General features: G+C 44.3%; 1 protein-coding gene and 1 long non-coding RNA gene across 3 annotated transcripts; one reads left to right on the forward strand and one right to left on the reverse strand.

The window, feature by feature from the left end:
* Nucleotides 1–422: 422 nt before the first annotated feature.
* Nucleotides 423–3202, reverse strand: LOC117652593. The gene is made up of 4 exons (XR_004588173.1): nt 2557–3202; nt 1848–2077; nt 1569–1735; nt 423–1472 (listed from the first exon to the last, which is right to left on the reverse strand). It is a non-coding gene; the product is annotated as an uncharacterized LOC117652593 (long non-coding RNA).
* Nucleotides 3203–11674: 8472 nt separating this feature from the next.
* On the forward strand, nt 11675–17588 carry LOC117652784 (probable pectin lyase D). Of its 2 annotated transcripts, none has more exons than XM_034397878.1 (6): nt 11675–11863; nt 12568–12776; nt 13583–13816; nt 14582–14806; nt 16468–16581; nt 17236–17588. In XM_034397878.1, exons 1-6 carry the CDS (start codon nt 11743–11745, stop codon nt 17449–17451), a joined length of 1119 nt encoding a protein of 372 aa, XP_034253769.1. In that variant the 5' UTR covers nt 11675–11742; the 3' UTR covers nt 17452–17588. The 2 variants fall into 2 exon arrangements, with proteins under 2 accessions (XP_034253769.1, XP_034253770.1); XM_034397879.1 differs by having other exon boundaries at nt 12568–12773; nt 13580–13816.
* Nucleotides 17589–19583: the final 1995 nt, after the last annotated feature.

Genomic DNA, 19583 nt, shown 5'->3' on the forward strand with positions numbered 1-19583 from the left:
CTTAAAGAGAACTCAAGTCTAGAAATCTTCCGACGATGCTGTGTCACCTTCACAGGCTCTAAGCTAATTCTATAAATTGAGCATACGTACCTCGTTCCCGTGAGTTGGCCCTTCTCCTTTTTTTTCCCTTGGTCGTTTCGGAATAGGTTCACCATCAGAATTCGAACCCAGTTAACATTGCAATATTCTCAGAATGTCCTGAGGATGTCCCGTATGGGACACGGGATAGTCCCAGAACGACATGCCTGGCACCTTCCCAGGAGTAGCGAATGTATGTTTTCTTAGTGTCCTGGGAATGTCCTGAGGAGTATCTTCCCGCACTATGTTGTGGGACATTCTCAGGAGTATCTCACCCAGGACCCTCTATCCCCCCCCCTTTCCCCCTTTATTTTCATAGGAATGTAGCACAAGAACAATCAAAATTTTATTCATGCAGAAAACTTTATTCAGTACGCATGCACATATTATAACAAATCACAAATAATTGTTTAACAGTTCATTGGAAAATAGATATATGACAGAATGTGGGTCATTTGAACAATGGGAAAAATAAACAGAGGTAATCCTATCCACCTTAACGATATAAACCCAAGTCAAGAATGTAATGGTTCAAGTTATGTAAACTTGTCGTTATTCAAAACAATGCTTGTTTGAAGCAAAACCAGAAGAAAACCACAAAGCTTCATTCACATAACATTTATGAACAGTCACTTAAGATAGACATGACATTACATATTGTAACAAACAAGGAGCACACACAACACATGACCCATAACATGAAAATAATTAACAATGCAAGAAGTTGAACTTTGATACAACACATTAAAGCAGGATTGACACAAAAGACAAGAAATCAAGAGTAAATATTGATTGCAATGACAAACAATAATATCTTCATGAAACTGGCATCTGTAGTTAAAGAAATAAATCGAATAAGCATCTACGATAGGCCCACTTCAGCATATTGACCTAATCGTGCTATTTTAGGTCAATCACTGACTCGAAAACTTGTCATAATTAGTGACAATCCATTTCAGAAGCAAATGGATAAGGAGATTCGAAATATAAAAGCTCTCTTAAAGAAATAAGAAAATTTAAATCACATAAAAGAATCCTGTCCTGAAAATTAAAAAAAAAATACCCATAAAATCACAAAATTTAACCCGTTCCCTATTTGAAATACCAGGCAACTGAGATACCATAGAGGAAACACTCCGAACCAATTCAATTGACTAAACTGGTTTGTGAGTAAATAAAGATCAAACACCAACCAGGCAAAGAAAATAAACAAACATGAACTGTAAATCAAAATTTTTGCTAAGCAACTGTTCGATTCGATTTGGGAGCAACAAAACTTTCTATAAAGTGAATTCAAGTCACTTTCTAATTACTTTTTAGGCTCGTTGCAAAGGAACTAACCAAGTGAGCATGATAGGGGGCAGTGTCGAGTAATAAATCATCATCATCGTAACCTGTAGAACAAAACCACAAGACCATTAATGTTAAAACTACTTGGTTTGAAAGTGTGAAATGATCAAAAGCTAAAACACAAAAACACTGTTACTTACAGATTTGAGAACATCCTAGTACAAAAACTGAAGTAGAGACCTGTCTTGAAGGCAAACTTTTAGTTGTCGCGTTTTTCATAACTGAAGCGATAACTCTCAAAACTGAAACCCGTTGTCTTGAGAACATGATGAAGATGGAACTTCATTCCAGTTTCTGAATACTGAACCTGAGACAAAAGAGATGAAAGGGAAAAATTAACTAAGGCTTGGCATGGCAACCTCCAAATAACTACTGTTAGAAATATTAAAATTATTCAAATGAGCAATAAAAGTACTTACATGTTACACAAGAATCCCAGGACAAAAGTCGCATGATTTGGAGGCATTCTTGAGGGCAAAATCTTGTCGCTCACATCCTGGACTGGAATACGCAACTCATAAAACTAAAAACCGTTGCCCAAGTAGACCACTTGACACTTCAATACTTCCATCGTCCACCTGTTGCAGGACACGCCTCGGGCATACACAATAATATTCAGCGAAGCTCCTGCATCAGGATAAGATGTCGTCTGCAAGAAAAATCACCATTTAATAGACAAACATTATAACATTTGCATGAGTTAATTGTAACTTTCAGTTTAAGCTTATGACTTCAAGATACGCGTCACCGCATCTGAGGTGAGGGGGAAAGGGACAAATAAATTGGAGGGTAGTCACGTTCACCAAAATGGTAAAATGCTAAACAGAACATGATTTCACTTTTAGAGTAAATGCTTCAAGAAAACATAACCTAACCATAACCTGCAGCAACAGAGCCGGTGAGCGTCAAACCACAGAGCGTAGGGATGTTTTGTAGTGGAATAATTTCGAAAAAGGACGTTACAACACTAAAACGCACTATGGAATGTCGCCTGCGACAATTTTTGCCTCTCTAAAGAGAATGAAATAGACTTAGGCTCACACAGCATCCACACTTGTGAAACATGTTGATCGGCTTTGTTTTCTGACGTGCAAAAGCAGTCGCGTTAAACTTTCTACACGCTCCTACCTTTCCATTTCACTCTGAAGTTTCCACTGGTGGCGCAGATATTTGTATGCCATAGAATAATTGCAGTTTTCTTGACGCGCGAAACAAAGCGGCGTCCTGGCGTCCGTCGGCGTCGCGTGCGTGCTGAGCGGCTGCCGTGCCGTGTCGAGCTGGAGCCGAGCAATGAGCTGTGATTGGCTGTGACCGTCACGTGGGTGCATGCGCAGTGCCAACGGCGAAAATCAGTCATAGAAAGATTGTAATTTTTTTTACAATATTTGCGGATAGATTCTATTTTTCTTTTGTCTCTTAGTGATTATTCAGATTTCATTTAGTAGATTACGTTTTAAATACATCGTCTGTTAAGTTTTATTTGCCATGCCATAGGTCGCGACAGTTGGCAACAATTTCGCGGCGAACGCCCCGCGCGTTCTGCCCTCTGTGTCAGCGGAAATCGCTCACTGTTGGATGTACTGTGGACATTCGGGGAATGTCTGAGACGGGATAGTGCTGGGATGGACCTGAGGTTGATGTCCTGAGGAGCTCCGTCCAGGATGGCGCCAGGAGTATCCTAGCCAGGATCTCTCCAAGATATGCCTCAGTACTTCCAGCGGGGAGTGTCCCGCCTAGGAGACTGGGGAAATATGCTCAGGAGTATCCTGGCTGGGACAGCGACATTAAATGTTGACTGGGAATGTTCATGAACTTATGAATAAGTACCTGAATCGTGATAAAAGTTACTTTCCCTTGCTTGATTTTCCTTTACGAGAGCAACAGAAATTGGGCTCAGATCCAACTGGCCACGCTTCACACAAGTCCTCTCCCCTGAAATTTTGGTAATAAGCCAACAACAAATCCTGTAACAAAATATACGATCCAGAGAAGGCAGTCTCAATATTGCGGCAGTGTAGCCAAGGGGTCAATGAACTAGTGATTACACCTCAGCAAATCAAATTGAAATTGAAAGGGTGAAATTCACGAAAAACCTCGAAATTTGTCTCATATTAGGGTCAGGGCGGGGAAGAACTGGACGTTTTGCAATCTTTCTCGATTTTGACTCTGATTGACTATCTTTAGCCAATGTATTCGTTGGGTCTGTTGATCGAGCCTCAAAGAAAGACATTTCAACCCTCAGCGAGTGCGTTTGCGGCTTCATTCAGTAATAAATGAGAAAAAACAGTGTGCGATTCTTCCCCGTCGAAACGGGGAAAAATCGAACACCTAAGGGGAAAAATCGGACATAGGCTTTAATTTAACAAAAACCTTTGCGATACCCACTGAAGCAGGCGCACGAGTATTCCTAGGTAGACAGAAATCATCTTAGCATTGTTAGGGGATCCGTGGCGGCACGTTTTTGAGGTTAAATGACCAAAATGTATGAAATCGTCAACAGCCGTGTTTGTTTTCCCACTAAATGTTGGGAAATGCTAAAATACATTTGTTACGACCACTTTGGTGGGATGTTAGGGCAATTCATCGATTATTATAGAAAAAAGAGGTGTTCGATTTTTCCCCGCACCAGTGTACGGTTTTTCCCCTTTTCGTATTAAATCCTTCATATGTAATCCAGCTGGAAATCTGCTAAAACATTTGAACGTATCTTGGGCTCCACACTTCCAACTTTCGTTTACAATAAGAATATTCGTCACAGTAGGCTCGGAAAGTCGGTTAAAAGAGATATTGCGGGCACCAACTTTGAAAGTTTTTAAGGTGTTTTAAACGAGACCTCGTTTAAAGGTGACTTTGAATACTTTCCGGTTCAAGTAGGCTAAATTCCTCTTGAACGAAATCTAGCAGATCATCAATAAGCAATACTGAATACTTTGCACGTCCCAAAACAGGTAAATCTGTGGCGAAAGTGCGGTGTGCGTTTCTTCCCCAACTTGCAGGTGTCCTGTTTTTCCCGCCGCCCTGACCCTACCGCGTTCTACGGTACCCATAAAGAACGCTCTTTGTGATAATTTATCTGTTTGGTTCGATTAATTTGATGTCCAGTATTGTTTCGATTGCTCTGTCCATTAGCTGGGAAAGGAGCGCTACTCTAGGAGGCTAGCCGAAGTTTCTTCTCCTGCAAGGGAGGGGTTGGAAGTTTTGTTTTAAGCTCTGAGTTAAGGATGTCGTTCTCACTCTTACAAGTTATTTGTTTGTGTTATACTCTGGCGGAGGAAGTCGCCGAAGTACATAGGAAGCTTCTATCGTTCTTTGTCATCCCCGTCCAGAAAAGTATTTCCCTCTCTGCGTATGGATCTTTCTTTGTTATGAATCCAAACATCAGAGCACTCACTAATCTTATGGCCAACTTTTGTGTTTACACTCGTCACGATTGTGTCTGGGGTAGTACTGCGAAGTGTATTTTAACTAATAAGAGTAGATTTATTTAATAAGGACAGGTCCTTACAGTGACCCCTTTCGATTTCCGCGCTTGATGGCTTGGCAGATTGCTTACCTAAGTAGATGTCCAAAAATAAAATATTAGGTCGGTCGAAGCCTTCTTGGCCGAGTAATAGGTAACTTTGTTTTTATTTCTGAAAAAAGCTGGGTATTTTGGGTATTTTTTATATGAGACGTAAATTTTGAGCGAGGTGGATGAAAATTTGTTTTCTGGTGTAAAATTAAATACGGAACACGTTGGTGCCCTCGGAATTGATCTACGACCAATACTTTCGGAGATATCGGCCTCCAAAGTTGAAAAAAGGGGCCAAAATGAAGCAAAATACCCAAATCTTGGGATTTCGGCTACCATTGGACCTTTTGACACGATTCAACGCTCATTTTGTAGAAAAAAAGACGCGGAATCCAATGAGCATACGCGCAGGTCTGTACGACGAACCGTTCAGGAGATACGCGGCTCTAAAGATAGCCATTTTTCGTGGGGTGCCGAAAATGTTGTTTTTGCACCTTTTCTGACTGTTGAGCCCACAGTGACACGTATCCTTCCTTCGCGAAGTGCTCGGCTCAGGGGAAGGCGTTTCTTTGGCGAAACGCAGCCCACTGACAGATTAGAGAGAAGGCAGGTGCTCAGGAAGAAAAACACTCTACAAATCAAAGAGTGTACATGGTACGCTCTAACTGGAGCATGCTTGCAAGCACGCTCTAACTAGCACATGCCTGCCAAGCATGCACTAACTAGTGCATACATGCCATGTACACGCTAACTGAAGCAGACGTTTACTCCATAAGGGACAGGGAGTTTTCTGCATCAGGAAGGGTGTACATGGCATGTATGCACTAGTTAGTGCATGCTTGGCAGGCATGCGCTAGCTAGAGCGTGCTTGCAGGCATGCTCCAGTTAGAGCATACTATGTACACTCTTTGATTTGAAGAGCACCACTGAGGGTGCCGTGGATGTGGGGAACCCACCATCCACGCAGTACAGAAGCCCGTCCCGATTCAGCCCCGATGACCTGTTTCCGGGCCAGAGCCCCGGCCGAGCACTGTTCGGGATTATTTTGTGAAATTACGACTAGTTGTCTGTTAAATATGTACCACGAACTGGTCGTAAATTTCAAAAACGATCTGATCGTCCATCTTTTTTTCGTCAATTTACAAAAATATTCTTTAACTTACAAACTTAATCCTCAAATTTTGGTCGTTTCAGGCACTTTTTCTTCCCATATTAGTAAGGAAACAACGGACGAAAACGCATTTTTCAGACTTGCTTTTACAATCATACTTGTAAATTTACAATTTCACCTGTAAAATTAAGAAGCAGTTTGTACAATGATGAACACTTTGTCAATTTACAATTTACTTTGTAAAAAAGTTCCGCCAAGGCAAGCTTAGCAAAGCGGTCTTGCCGTGGACCGGCCGGGGAGGCCGGGCAGAGAGGGGGCAAGAAGGGTGGGGGTGGCTGTGAGGAGTGGGGACTGGCGGCGCGGCGAGGTGTAAATGGGATCAGGATTTTCTGATCATTTACCCATTTTTCTGATAAAATTTGGGATTTTCTGATCATTGGCGTACTATCAGAAAAATTGGCATCAGAATTGCAAGAATTTCTGATAACTGTGAAATGATCAGAGAAAAAGTCTGATCGTTAATTATTGATCTGGGAAAATTTCTGATCGGAAAAGTGATCAGACAGTGATCAGAACAGAGTCATCAGAAAACATAGACATTCTGATAACACGCAAAACTATCAGAAAATCGGATGTCTAAAAAATCTAGATGCCTGTAAAACAGAAAGTTTTCGGAATTTTGGTTTCAAATTTGGTGAGCGGTATGTTCGCGACATTTGGCTAGGGCATTTTCAAGGTCATGAAATTTAGACCATATCTTCTGGCCTCGCCGCGCCGCCAGTCCCCACTCCTCACAGCCCCCCCCACCCTTCTTGCCCCCTCTCTCCCCGGCCCCCGGCCGGCCACGGCAAGACCGCTTTGCTAAGCTTGCCTTGGCGGAACTTTTTTACAAAGAAAATTTGTAAATTGACAAAGTGTTATCTTTTACAAACTGCTTCTTATTTTACAGGTAAAATTGTAAATTTACAAGTATGATTGTAAAAGCAAGTCTGAAAAATGCGTTTTCGCCCGTTGTTTCCTTACTAATATGGGAAGAAAAAGTGCCTGAAACGACCAAAATTTGAGGATTAAGTTTGTAATTTAAAAGAATATTTTTGTAAATTGACGAAAAAAAGATGGACGATCAGATCGTTTTTGAAATTTACGACCAGTTCGGGGGTACATTTTTAACAGACAATAGTCGTAATTTCACAAATAACCCCGAACAGTGCTGGGCCCGGGGCTCTGGCCCGGGAAAACAGGTCATCGGGGCTGAATCGGGAGGGGCTTCTGTACTGCGTGGATGGTGGGTTCCCCACATCCACGGCCCCCTCAGTGGTGCTCTTCAAATCAAAGAGTGTACATAGTATGCTCTAACTGGAGCATGCCTGCAAGCACGCTCTAGCTAGCGCATCCCTGCCAAGCATGCACTAACTAGTGCATACATGCCATGTACACCCTTCCTGATGCAGAAAACTCCCTGCCCCTTATGGAGTAAACGTCTGCTTCAGTTAGCGTGTACATGGCATGTATGCACTAGTTAGTGCATGCTTGGCAGGCATGTGCTAGTTAGAGCGTGCTTGCAAGCATGCTCCAGTTAGAGCGTACCATGTACACTCTTTGATTTGTAAGTGTTTTTTTTCCTGAGCACCTGCCTTCTCTCTAATCTGTCAGTGGGCTGCGTTTCCCCAAAGAAACCCCTTTCCCCTGAGCCGAGCACTTCGCGAAGGAAGGATACGTGTCACTGTGGGCTCAACAGTCAAAAAAGGTGCAAAAACAACATTTTCGGCACCCCACGAAAAAAAGGCTACTTTAGAGCCGCGTATCTCCTGAACGGTTCGTCGTACAGACCTGCGCGTATGCTCATTGGATTCCGCGTCTTTTTTTTTTACAAAATGAGCGTTGAATCGTGTCAAAAGGTCCAATGGTAGCCGAAATCCCCAAAATTTGGGTATTTTGCTTCATTTTGGCCCCTTTTTTCAACTTTGGAGGCCGATATCTCCCAAAGTATTGGTCGTAGATCAATTCCGAGGGCACCAACGTGTTCCTTATTTTAAATTTTTCACCAGAAAAAAAATTTTCATCCACCTCGCTCAAAAATTTTCGTCTCATAAAAAAAAACCCAAAAAACCCAGCTTTTTTCAGAAATAAAAACAAAGTTACCTATTACTCGGCCAAGAAGGCTTCGACCGACCCCATATTTTATTTTTTGGGCATCTACTTAGGGAAGCAATCTGCCAAGCCATCAAGCGCGGAAACGAAAGGGGGCACTGTAAGGACCTGTCCTTATTAAAAAAATCTACTCTAAACGTTGTGCAAATCATATTTTCACTCATGCCACTTGTGCGAATGTGATGAGGATTTTCTGATAGAAAACCTGTTTGAAATGTGAACTTACGCAGCTTGACATGGGAACTTCTATTTGGGGCATGGACACGTGCTCTTCCACGCAAGCACTCCAGCGTTCCACCACTACACGCTAACACATGCGGCCGGAGGCGTGTCCCGACGTTAATTACTCATTAACCGAAAGACGGGGCGCGCTCGTCTAGGCGGACAGGGCAAGGCGCAAGGTTACAAGTGACATCTGTCAGTCCCGTCTGTCGTTTCGGCAGCAGAAGTAATTTAAACCCGCAATAGTTGGTCGTTCGGGCACTTCCACCTGTATGAAGAACTCGATCGAACAATTGTTTTAGAGAAGTGCTCTTGCACCCGTCCTACAAATGATCCATGAAGCGGAAGAAGGAGGTAACTCAACACTGTGGCATAAAGGTACGGAAAATTCTGTTAATTTTTTTGCCAGGATTCTCCGTAGGCTCTTACAGTATTCTCCGTAGGACCACACAGTCTTTTCCGTAGGACCTGGAAGACTGTACAGTCCTACCGAGATCACTGGGAGGACCTACGGAGAACCCGTACAAAAATAAATGCCTCTAGAGTGTCTCGAGCCGAGACAATCTAGAGACGTTCTGGAGACGATGTGGAGACGGTCTGGAGACACTGAGGAGGCAAAATCGGAGACACTGTCGAGACGCTTTGGAGACACCGCCGAGACACTGTGGAGACGTCGGGAGTTTCTCGACACTCTCTATTCTGTCTCGAAAAGGAGACACTCTGGAGACGTTCTGGAGACACTTTAGGGAGACGATCTAGAGACAGTGCGGAGACACTGTAGAGACACGCGGCGGGAGCGCCGGCCGCCTCCCCCCTCCTCCCACGAGACGGCGTGGAGACGCTTTGGAGACATTCTAGAGACACAACTGGCTCCCCTCCAAACAAAAACTGAAGCCGGCGCCGCACTGGGCGGATTCGACCCACAGACTGCCAGCATCACAACACGGATGACTGGCGTCGGAGCGCACTCGGCCAAAGTGACGCTCCTTAGAGGAGGTCTGCCGGCGCGCCGACACATGGTTCGGACCAGCGGAAACACTCTACACTCCACGCGGCGACCGCTGTCACGAGAAGTTCATGCAGTGTTATTCATTAGTAATTACTTTCGGTGCATTTGAATAAAGGAACGTTCAGAAAACGGGGTATTCAAACAGAGAAACGAACATAGTGCTGACAACCAAGATGTTTTCAGTAAAACGACAGCGGTGGCCGCGCAGAGTGTTGCCGCTGGTCCGAACCATGTGTCGGCGCGTCGGCAGACCTCCTCTAAGGAGCGTCACTTTGGCCGAGTGCGCTCCGACGCCAGTCATCCGTGTTGTGATGCTGGCAGTCTGTGGGTCGAATCCGCCCAGTGCGGCGCCGGCTTCAGTTTTTGTTTGGAGGGGAGACAGTTGTGTCTCTAGAATGTCTCCAAAGCGTCTCCACGCCGTCTCGTGGGAGGAGGGGGGAGGCGGCCGGCGCTCCCGCCGCGTGTCTCTACAGTGTCTCCGCACTGTCTCTAGATCGTCTCCCTAAAGTGTCTCCAGAACGTCTCCAGAGTGTCTCCTTTTCGAGACAGAATAGAGACAGTGTCGAGAAACTCCCGACGTCTCCACAGTGTCTCGGCGGTGTCTCCAAAGCGTCTCGACAGTGTCTCCAGACCGTCTCCACATCGTCTCCAGAACGTCTCTAGATTGTCTCGGCTCGAGACACTCTAGAGGCATTTATTTTTGTACGGGAATACTGTGCGGTCCTACGGAAAATACTGTAAGAGCCTATGGAGAATTACCACAAGCTGTTAACAGAATTTTCCGTAGCTTTTTGCCTCAGTATTATTTGAGTCATTTTTCAGGAGAAACAAAAAACTGTTTCCACAACAAACTAAAGCTAAATGGGCCAACGTTGTAAATGTTGTCAGTAAAACATGACTAACAATTCTGACAATTTTCAAAAGTGGTATTCTACTCTGTCTAGAGTTTCTGTGAGTTGCCCTTGCATGAAAGTGGAAAAAGAGTCATTTCCACTTGCCTCTCAAATAAGATGGAATTTGGAGGAAACTCAAGGACAACATGTGGAAAAAGGATCTATCTCAACTCGTGTCCAAATTATCCCGTTGCATTTGGAGTTTCATAAAATTTGAGCTTTTTGGCTTCGTAGGGGATAAATGGACTTACCTCTTATTGCAACCGTGACATTTAGACTCAATTGCACTTGCCTCCAAATGCCATTGTGGCATTTAGACACAATCGTACTTGTCTCCAATTGCAATGGAATAATTTGGACACAAGTTGAGATGACTCCTTTGTCCTATGCATGCGTAAGGACATAACTTGAGATAGCTCCTTTTTCTAAGCTTTTCATCGGACTCATAGGGTATTGGGTGAGTTGACTCTATTTTATGCTCAGTTGAGACCGTAAAAGGAGCCAAGTCAAGAAGATATATCCTTTTCCATGTTGGTTTTCTCTCAAACTACTTGGAACTGAGTCAAACAATTTGGTGTGGCCATGCCAACCATTTTACACTCAAAATGTCTTCCAAAGAAATTTTACATAATACGTAGGAAATGGCGCAAACATAATACGAAGGTGGTTTTCCTTCGCACTAGGAAGGTTTTTCTTTGCATATTACAATGAAAAAGCTATTGTTTTGGGCAATTTTGAATCTTTTAGATCCGTCGGAGGCACAAATGGTGTTGTAAAGGTGGTTAACAAAGGCAGTTTGTTCCTGATGAGCCCCGCACGTTAACAAGGTAAAAAGAAATCGATTCTGGGCCATTTTATTCGATGGCCTCCTACACTATCTTACAGAGTTAAATGTAGTTTCTTAGTTGTACGCGGCCGTAGCCTTGTACATCGTAGTCAAGGGACCATACACTGAAAAGTGTGTTGTCAATACACACATGAGGGCTCTATGTGTATACTCATTACACTGTTACGTTAATTCCAATTCTCATACCTTCTTGAACCACCACCACTAATTTATAATATAAATTTGAAAACAATAAAGGACAATTAATTTGTTTTCACCTCACCTGGACTGAATAGAAAGTTGTTTCTTTGGAAATTCGATAACGAATTGCTGATGCATTCATGTCCTCATGAAGAACATAACTCAAAACGTGAGTGGGATGACGTCATGTCTCCGTCGTGATAATTTCAAAAAACCTTCGCGGAAAATTCGCACCTCAGGTGCGTTGCCTGTTTATTGCCGTCGTGCCCGCCGATCGAAAACAGCGAGTGGCCGGTGCGTCACGCCGGTCTTAAAAGGAAGAAACACGAGCGAAGCGAGCGCAGACCTGCCTTTGGCGACACTGCGCCGAATTGACCAGGAGTTGTCACCATGAATTCGCTCCTGCTGCTGGTCTGTCTCCTCCCGGCCACCGCGCTGGCGGGTGGATGGAACAGGAACTGCATCACAAAGCCTGTCGGATTCGGCTACAAGACCACCGGTGGTCAAGGAGGTGAGTGAGGAGGGTTAGTTAGCACATAACATGGGATACACTCATCCTTCAATCGATATTTTATCAATATTGACGTCTGGTACATTAATAAAACTTAGTTAAGGAGCTTGACAGATTTGTCAAGACGAAATTGATGTAAATGTTTCCAAAGCAATTAAAAATGTTAATATGCTCATTAATGTGCACAATCGTCTCGATTTTAAACACAAACTCAGTACAAGTCAACAACAAAAACCAACGCCGTGGTAGGGGACACTCTTTTGAACTATCACTGGCCAGCCGGCCAGCCGATCCAAATGGCCACGTTCAAAAACAACGTCTGCGCTATCGTTGGATCTCTTCAAGCTGCAGTGGAAGACAATTTTGATTCGAGCGCACTTTTTCAGTTGAGCAAGCGTTATTGGGGGGAGCGAAAAGGAGCGCTGCCATTCGTCACATTCAATTTTTGGTGGCTCGGCTCCCCTCTCTCCCTGTTTCTGGCTATCGAGTCGAGCTTTGCTATAGAAACAGTGGTTTTGACGGCAAATTTCTCATAAAGACACATTTCAACCATATTTCAACATTAAAATCACGGTAATCGGCGAGGCTGGATTCTGGGAATACTGCAACGCTACTTCGTGCCTAAAAATAAATATTTCGAGTTACGATCTTAAACTAAAATACTACACGATTTACATTCAAAATTGCTCTTTCTCGAACTACAGGCGAGACTGTGACTCCCAAGAACATCAACGAACTCAAGAGTTACTTGGGTAGTAATCAAAAGCTGATCATCGTCCTGGACAGAACATACGACTTTACCAACTCTGAGGGCTGGGCGACCAGCACTGGGTGCTACTTCCAGAAGTGTGGCAGTGGATTCCAAGAGTCCTTGGCCCACGCTGGTACCTGCAATGGCAAGTCGTCGACCAACGTTAGTACCTTTCGGGGGAAGGATAACAGAGAAAGTATAGTGTCACAAATCTTGTCAACAGTTTGCCTGCACCTGCACCGTTTCCTATTTGTTCTTGAAAATTTGGTAAACTCAATTCGTACTGATTACATTAAAAAGCAGGTGAAGTGTGTGTTCGCATTGCCATGGAATTGCTCTGCACTCTGCAGAGAAAACTGGATCTCGCACGGAAAATTACTGATGTTCAGGAAGAAATTTCCCTGCAAGACTGATAATACAGTTGCTTGTAGACTTGCAAGGAAATTCCTTTGCAAAACGTGACCTTTTTTCCTCTAAGACTCTACTTTGACCCACTGAAAGGTATTGAATATGTGTCTGTGGGCTGACACTGAGCCTTTCCACTCGTCCTTGGATTCAAGCGAAAGTGGAGCCTCAGGCAAATGCCTTTCTTTTTCTTGTTTACACGATTGTTTGAAACTCCCAGGTTTGAGCTTCGAAAACCACCTTCACTCCCATTCCAGGAACATGACGTCACGTTGGAACGAATGTGACGAAATGTCCCGTTCCTTTGAGTGTGCCTCATTAGTTTTCAATTTGAACAAGCTAAGTTTTGGCAAACTCGCATCCAAACGAATGCGAGACATGCTTTGCAAAGCTCAAAGAACCGTGACATTTTGTCACATTCATTTCAACGTGACGTCACATTCCTGGAATGAGCGTGTAATACATATGACAATCCAGTTCCGCTTGGAACTGGGGCTTAAACGAATAAACAAAATAGGGGAATTTAACTTATTAAACTAAGAAGCTCCGGTTTCCTTGTTCAGGTGAAATACGCCAAGGCCGGCACCACTGAAATCGTGATCGGCTCCAACAAGTCCATCATCGGCAAGAACGGCAAGGGCGTCATCAAGGGCAAGGGCCTGCGCATCAAGAACGCGCAGAACGTCATCATCCGCGACATCAGCATCACCGACATCAACCCGCAGGTCATCTGGGCCGGGGACGCGATGGCCTTCGACAACGCGCAGAACGTGTGGGTGCAAGGCGTCACCTTCGCGGTAAGGACTCGCCCAACGGGTTGCCGGTGTTCGGCCGAAGCAGAAGTGGTTTTCCGTCACTTATAAACGTCCACTCTGCGAATGAAAGAGCCATCATCACGACTAAAATTGTGGTCGTGATAGTGTTTATCGACCTATTGGGTGAGAATCACTTAATCACCCAACTTTGGGCGAGGAAGCTTTCCTCACCCAAATATGGGTGAGAATACAATCTGGCCATTTAGGCAGCTGATATTCCCTAATCACGGATGGGAAATCATGGATGAGAAAATAATCCTCACTCAAATTTCGGTGATGAAGTATACCTCGCCCAAAATTGAGTCTTGACCAATACTTTTTCATTCTCATTGTATGGGACGGAATTTTTCCTTGCGTTTGCGTGCTTAATTGGTAGGGCCAGACCTAAATAATTTTGCATTGATATGTAGCCTTTCACATCCTGTACTTAGCATTCAGACTTATTTTGTCTCGTTTTTATTCAGGAGAGAAATTTCACCATAAGAGTCCACACCTGCCCCAATGTGGACTGTACGGGGGCTTACTGGGACAGCAACAAAGATACAACAAATCCGTGCATTTAGAATTGAGGACTGCCTGCCTTGTCGTAGAAAAAGTTGTACTGCATACAATGAGCACACAATCAGATCCTTGGCTTAACACGTTCCTTTGGGAACGAGAAGCGTGTTCTCGTTCACGGGAAGGCGTTCGCTCCGACACGTAAAACACACTGTTCTCCGGGACCCGAAAATGCCTTTCTTCTTGCAGCGAATCGGGCGTCAGCACCTTGTGTCCTATCAGAACCAAAACAAGGGCATCACAGTGTCGTCGTGCCTCTTCGACGGGACCTCCAAGAACTCAGCCCTGTGCGACGGCGCCCACTACTGGGTGTGGCTCTTCTGGGGCACGCACGACGAGATCACGCTCATCAACAACCACGTGCTCAACACCGCCGGGAGGACCCCACACGCGGGCGGTTGGGGCAAAGCGCAGGTAGGTGGTTGAAGCCAACAATTTCAGCAGTTCAATTACTCAAACTCTCCACCCTTTTCACAGTCAAAACCCTAGGAAGAATCGCTTCGTAATACGACGAAAGTGAAGGTATTATGAAATCTACGGAGTAATGCTTCGTATTATGAAGCAAAATCCTTCGCGATAGGAAGCAGTTCCAAAGTACGAAGCAGCTCTACAGGGTCTTTATTTTCTTCGTGGTAGTGGTAGAAGCAAATGCTGCGTTTTTAGTTCGGGCACGTGAAAAGATTTTCTTAATTGATCCAGGAAGCGGAAGAAGGGGATAACTCCATTTTGACCATTTTTCAGGAGCAACAAAAAACTGTTAGCAGGGAAATCTAAAACTGAACAATGGAATGTTATAGATGATAACAAGTTATAAAAAAGGAAGTTAAATTTTGAGATAAACGTCACGAGTGTCAAGTCACTGCGTTTAGGATATCTGTGACTTATCACTTTCCGCTAAAATGGAAAACAGAGTCATCTCAACTTAAATTTCTTAAACCAAGTGGAATTCGGAGACATGTCAAGTGGAACTATAGTCAGCAGAGAGTGTTGGTTCATCTGGTGCATTTTTTGGACTTAGCTCTTTTTTCCGTTTAAGTTCTTAAAATTAAAGGGGGGTAAGTTGACTTGATTCTTTTTACAATAGATACAAAAAAAACACAAGTTGAGTTATCTCCTATCAACAATATGTTGAACGGAGTCATGTTGACTTTGGTTGAGATGATTCTATTTTCCGCTAAAATGAGAGTGAAAAAGGGGTCAAGTTAAGTTACATCTTTTTTCAAAATGGATTTTCTATTAAACTGCTAGGAATTGAGTCAAATAATTTGGTGCAATGATGCAAACCATTCCAAGGCACAACGACATAATAAAAACTCAATTTGGAGATAAGTCGAATTATTCCCTTCTTCCGCTTCCTGGATCAATTAGCCTAAGGCATGCCTTTATTGGCCAATTGAAGGAAAGGCAGATGAACTTTTTGCACAATTTTGTGAGCTTCTTTTGGCCAAGAATGTGTGCAGTTTCTCGTACCGAGGGGAAACAGCTTCAAGTTTGGTTTACTCTTACCTTGAAATAACGTGGTAAAAGGCTGCAATAACGTCCAATTAACGTGACAGAACTTTGAAATAATGTGAAATAACAATCCATGAGGCGGAAGAAGGCAATAACTTTCTTGATCTCCAAAATGAGGCTTTATCTTATGTACTATTGTGCCGGTTTGCATGGTTTGCATCATTACACCAAATTATCTCAGTCCTAGAGCACTGTAGGAGAAAATCCTCATAGGAAATGGATATAACAACTTGACCCTTTTTACGGTCTAATCAAGCGCGGATCGGGGGGGGGAGACAATTGTCCCCCCCCCCCGACCCCTAGATAGACGCCTTAAAAGTAGGCAAAAAGCATCACTTTGCTCCTGTAAGTAGGCAAAAAGTGCTACTTTGCCCCCCCCCTTTGGCCGCCTCTGGATCCGCCACTGGGTCTTATTTTTATTGGGTTCACCAACACCGGTGAGTCTGCTGGAAAAAATTTCCGTGGCAAGTATAAAGCGGCAATTTACCTCGTGAAGTGTCACCCCCTCGCTCCCAATTATTCTTTGTTCCATTGTAACGAAATTTGGTTATTTTCCCTTTTAGCCCTACATCCATTTGATTGGCAATTACATGGATCAAAACCCCCACACTGGAATTGAGCCGAAGACTGGATCGTACATCCTAGCCGAGGGCAACATCTTCAAGAAGTTCTCCAACGTAAGTTCCTTGGTGTCTTGTTGGTTTAAGCACACCCAGGACCTAGAACCTTGCGAAGTGTTAACAGAGAAAAGGTTTGAAAATTACGAAGTTGTTTCTTCTGAATGCTCAAAATAGTTTGTTGTAACAAGCTAGTTTTCTTTTCAAGGCGCAAAATAGTTTGTAAGGTTGTCAGAGCGAGGTTTGGTGGAGAGGAAACACAATCAGCTCTCCGCTGGATCGTTGACGCGAGTACGCTGTGCTCATCCTGTGTTGTGATTTTAAGTTGCTGTCGACCGAAAACTGTAGAAGTTCGAGAAGAAGCGCGTGCGGGTGTGGGAGAGAGAGAGAGAAACTTTGACATTTGTTTATTAGGTCCTACTTTTAAAGGACCAAACAGTCCCACTTCAAAAGTAGACCCTCCAATGAAAGAACATGGGCGAGTAGACTCGTACAACAACACAGGTAAAAAAAATAATACGTATGCAAAATAACATAAAGAGGAAAGTAATAGTGATACAGGAAATTACAGAGTTTTGGCAGACTAAACACTGAATTACAGATGACACCTACACAGGGGCAAATGTGGTTTTAGAGAGAGAGAGAGAGAGAGAGAGAGTCGATGCCCGCCCCATTTGCCACTTGCTCTACGATTCCTCTTCTATGTGCTTCAAGGTCGTGGACCCAGAGGCGAAGGGAGGCCACCTCGCCTTGGTGAACGACGCCAAGCAGGCCGCCATCTGCAAGAAGTACTTCGGACAGAACTGCAAGGTCAACTCCCTGCAGAACTCCAAATCCAAGACATGGTTCGACGAAAGCGTCCTCAGCGCCTTCAGCAAACTCGACAAGAACGCCATCAACGGTGCGCGCGCAGCGTCGTGTCTCATCTAAGCGCCGCCATTGTGGCACGCTGCTCTTACTGCCCCCCTCTTCTTCTCCAACCGACTTTCCCAACAAACCTCTCGTGATATGTGTTGATGAGCACGTATTTTCGGAATAAACTGAACGTTAAGGTTTCTTTACTCTAACCTGCCTCTAAGCACCGATTTTTACTGCCCTCTCGTACTCTCCAATTGATTTTGCCTATAGACCTTCAGTGGTCACACTACGAATCCAAAGGTCAGACTTCTCGCCACTACAGAGGCGAGCGCGAGACGTAAAAGTCTCGCCAAGTTTTGGTCAGACCTGAAAGTCTCGCCAAAATTTGGTCAGACAAAAAAGTCTCGCCACAAAACGGTCTGACAAAAAAGTCTCGCCACATAATGGCGAGACTTTGTGTCTGACCGCCACCTAAAGGCCGTAATGCGCCGGACGGTTACGGCCTAAAGGCCGTGGTCAGACTCAAAAGTCTCGCCATTTTGTGGTGAGACTTTTGTGTCTGACCGTTTTGTGGCGAGACTTTTTTTGTCTGACCAAATTTTGGCGAGACTTTGAGGTCTGACCAAAACTTGGCGAGACTTTCATGTCTTGCCATATTTTGGCGCTAAGTCTTTCCACCCAATTTGCAGTGCAGTGGCGGATCCAGAGACGGCCTGGGGGCGGCGTCAAAGTAGCACTTTTTGCCTACTTACAGGGGCAAAGCGTTGCTGTTTTTCCTAACTTTCAGGCGGCTGTCTAGGGGTCAAGGGAGGGACAATGGTCCTTTTGCCGCCCCTCTGGATCCGCGCTTGGCGCTTGTCAGTGATGTTTGTTCATGGGCACGTATTTTTCAAATAAACGGAACATAAAGGTTACTAAAGTGTCCGTATGGCCTCTCCAATAGAAAACAAGCGATACTCTAAAAAAAAGCCTCAATAGCGACATGCAGAAGCCTGAAAAAGAGAAATTACCTGTTATGATTTTCCCTGTGCACACTAATAAATCCTTGCGAAGTATACTCCAGCATTGTATTACGAACTATTTTCTTTGAATTTCTATGTATTATTTTGCAACACGCAAAGAAAATGATTTGCAACAAGACACTTTTTAGAGGTCATAAAAAATAGAAAAAGAGAAAAAAATACCGAAATGCTGGTACACTGCCAATCCAAGTGTTAGACAGTCTCACACTATTTAGGGTCAGGGCGGGGAAGAACTGGACGTTTCGCAATCTTTCTCGATTTTGACTCTAATTGACTATCTTTACACTGAGAATGAAAGAGTCACCACCATCACCCTTTCATTGGGTAACGCACGCACCGTTGCCCAAATTTGGGTGACGAGCCCGCGGTGACCAAATTTTGGGCAGTCATAAAATCGTCCCCCAAATTTGGGTAACGCCGTCGGCGACGCCGTAAGGTCCCCGATGACGCTCTTCCGGGGCCACCACGATGACCCAATGTGGCGTTGAGGCCTCGGTCATCGTGGTGGCCCCGGAAGGACGCCATCGGGAACCTCAGATCGTCGCCGACGGCGTTACCCAAATTTGGGCGACCAAACGCCTGTTACCCAATTTCGGGTGATGAATTTTTCGTCACCAAAATTTGGGCAACGAAGTTGCATCACCCATTTAAAGGGTGATGGTGGTGACCAATTCATTCTCAGTGTAGCCAATGTATCCGTTGGGTCTGTTGATCGAGCCTCAAAGAAAGACATTTCAACCCTCAGCGAGTGCGTTTGCGGCTTCATTCAGTAATAAATGAGAATAAACAGTGTGCGATTCTTCCCCGTCGAAACGGGGAAAAATCGAACACCTAATGGGAAAAATCGGACATAGGCTTTAATTTAACAAAAACCTATGAAAGTAGGTCAGAAATCTCTTGGGAACGATATTTGGGGGTAACTTTTGCGATACCCACTGAAGCTGGCGCACGAGTATTCCTAGGTAGACAGAAATCATCGTAGCATTGTTAGGGGGTCCGTGGCGGCACGTTTTTGAGGTTAAATGACCAAAATGCATGAAATCGTCAACAGCCGTGTTTGTTTTCCCACTAAATGTTGGGAAATGCTAAAATACACTTGTTACGACCACTTTGGTGGGATGTTAGGGCAATTCGTCGATTATTATAGAAAAAAGAGGTGTTTGATTTTTCCCCGCACCAGTG

The sequence above is a fragment of the Thrips palmi genome, unplaced genomic scaffold (assembly GCF_012932325.1).
Source record: "Thrips palmi isolate BJ-2018 unplaced genomic scaffold, TpBJ-2018v1 HiC_scaffold_7, whole genome shotgun sequence".
NCBI classification, from domain to species: Eukaryota; Metazoa; Arthropoda; class Insecta; order Thysanoptera; family Thripidae; genus Thrips; species Thrips palmi.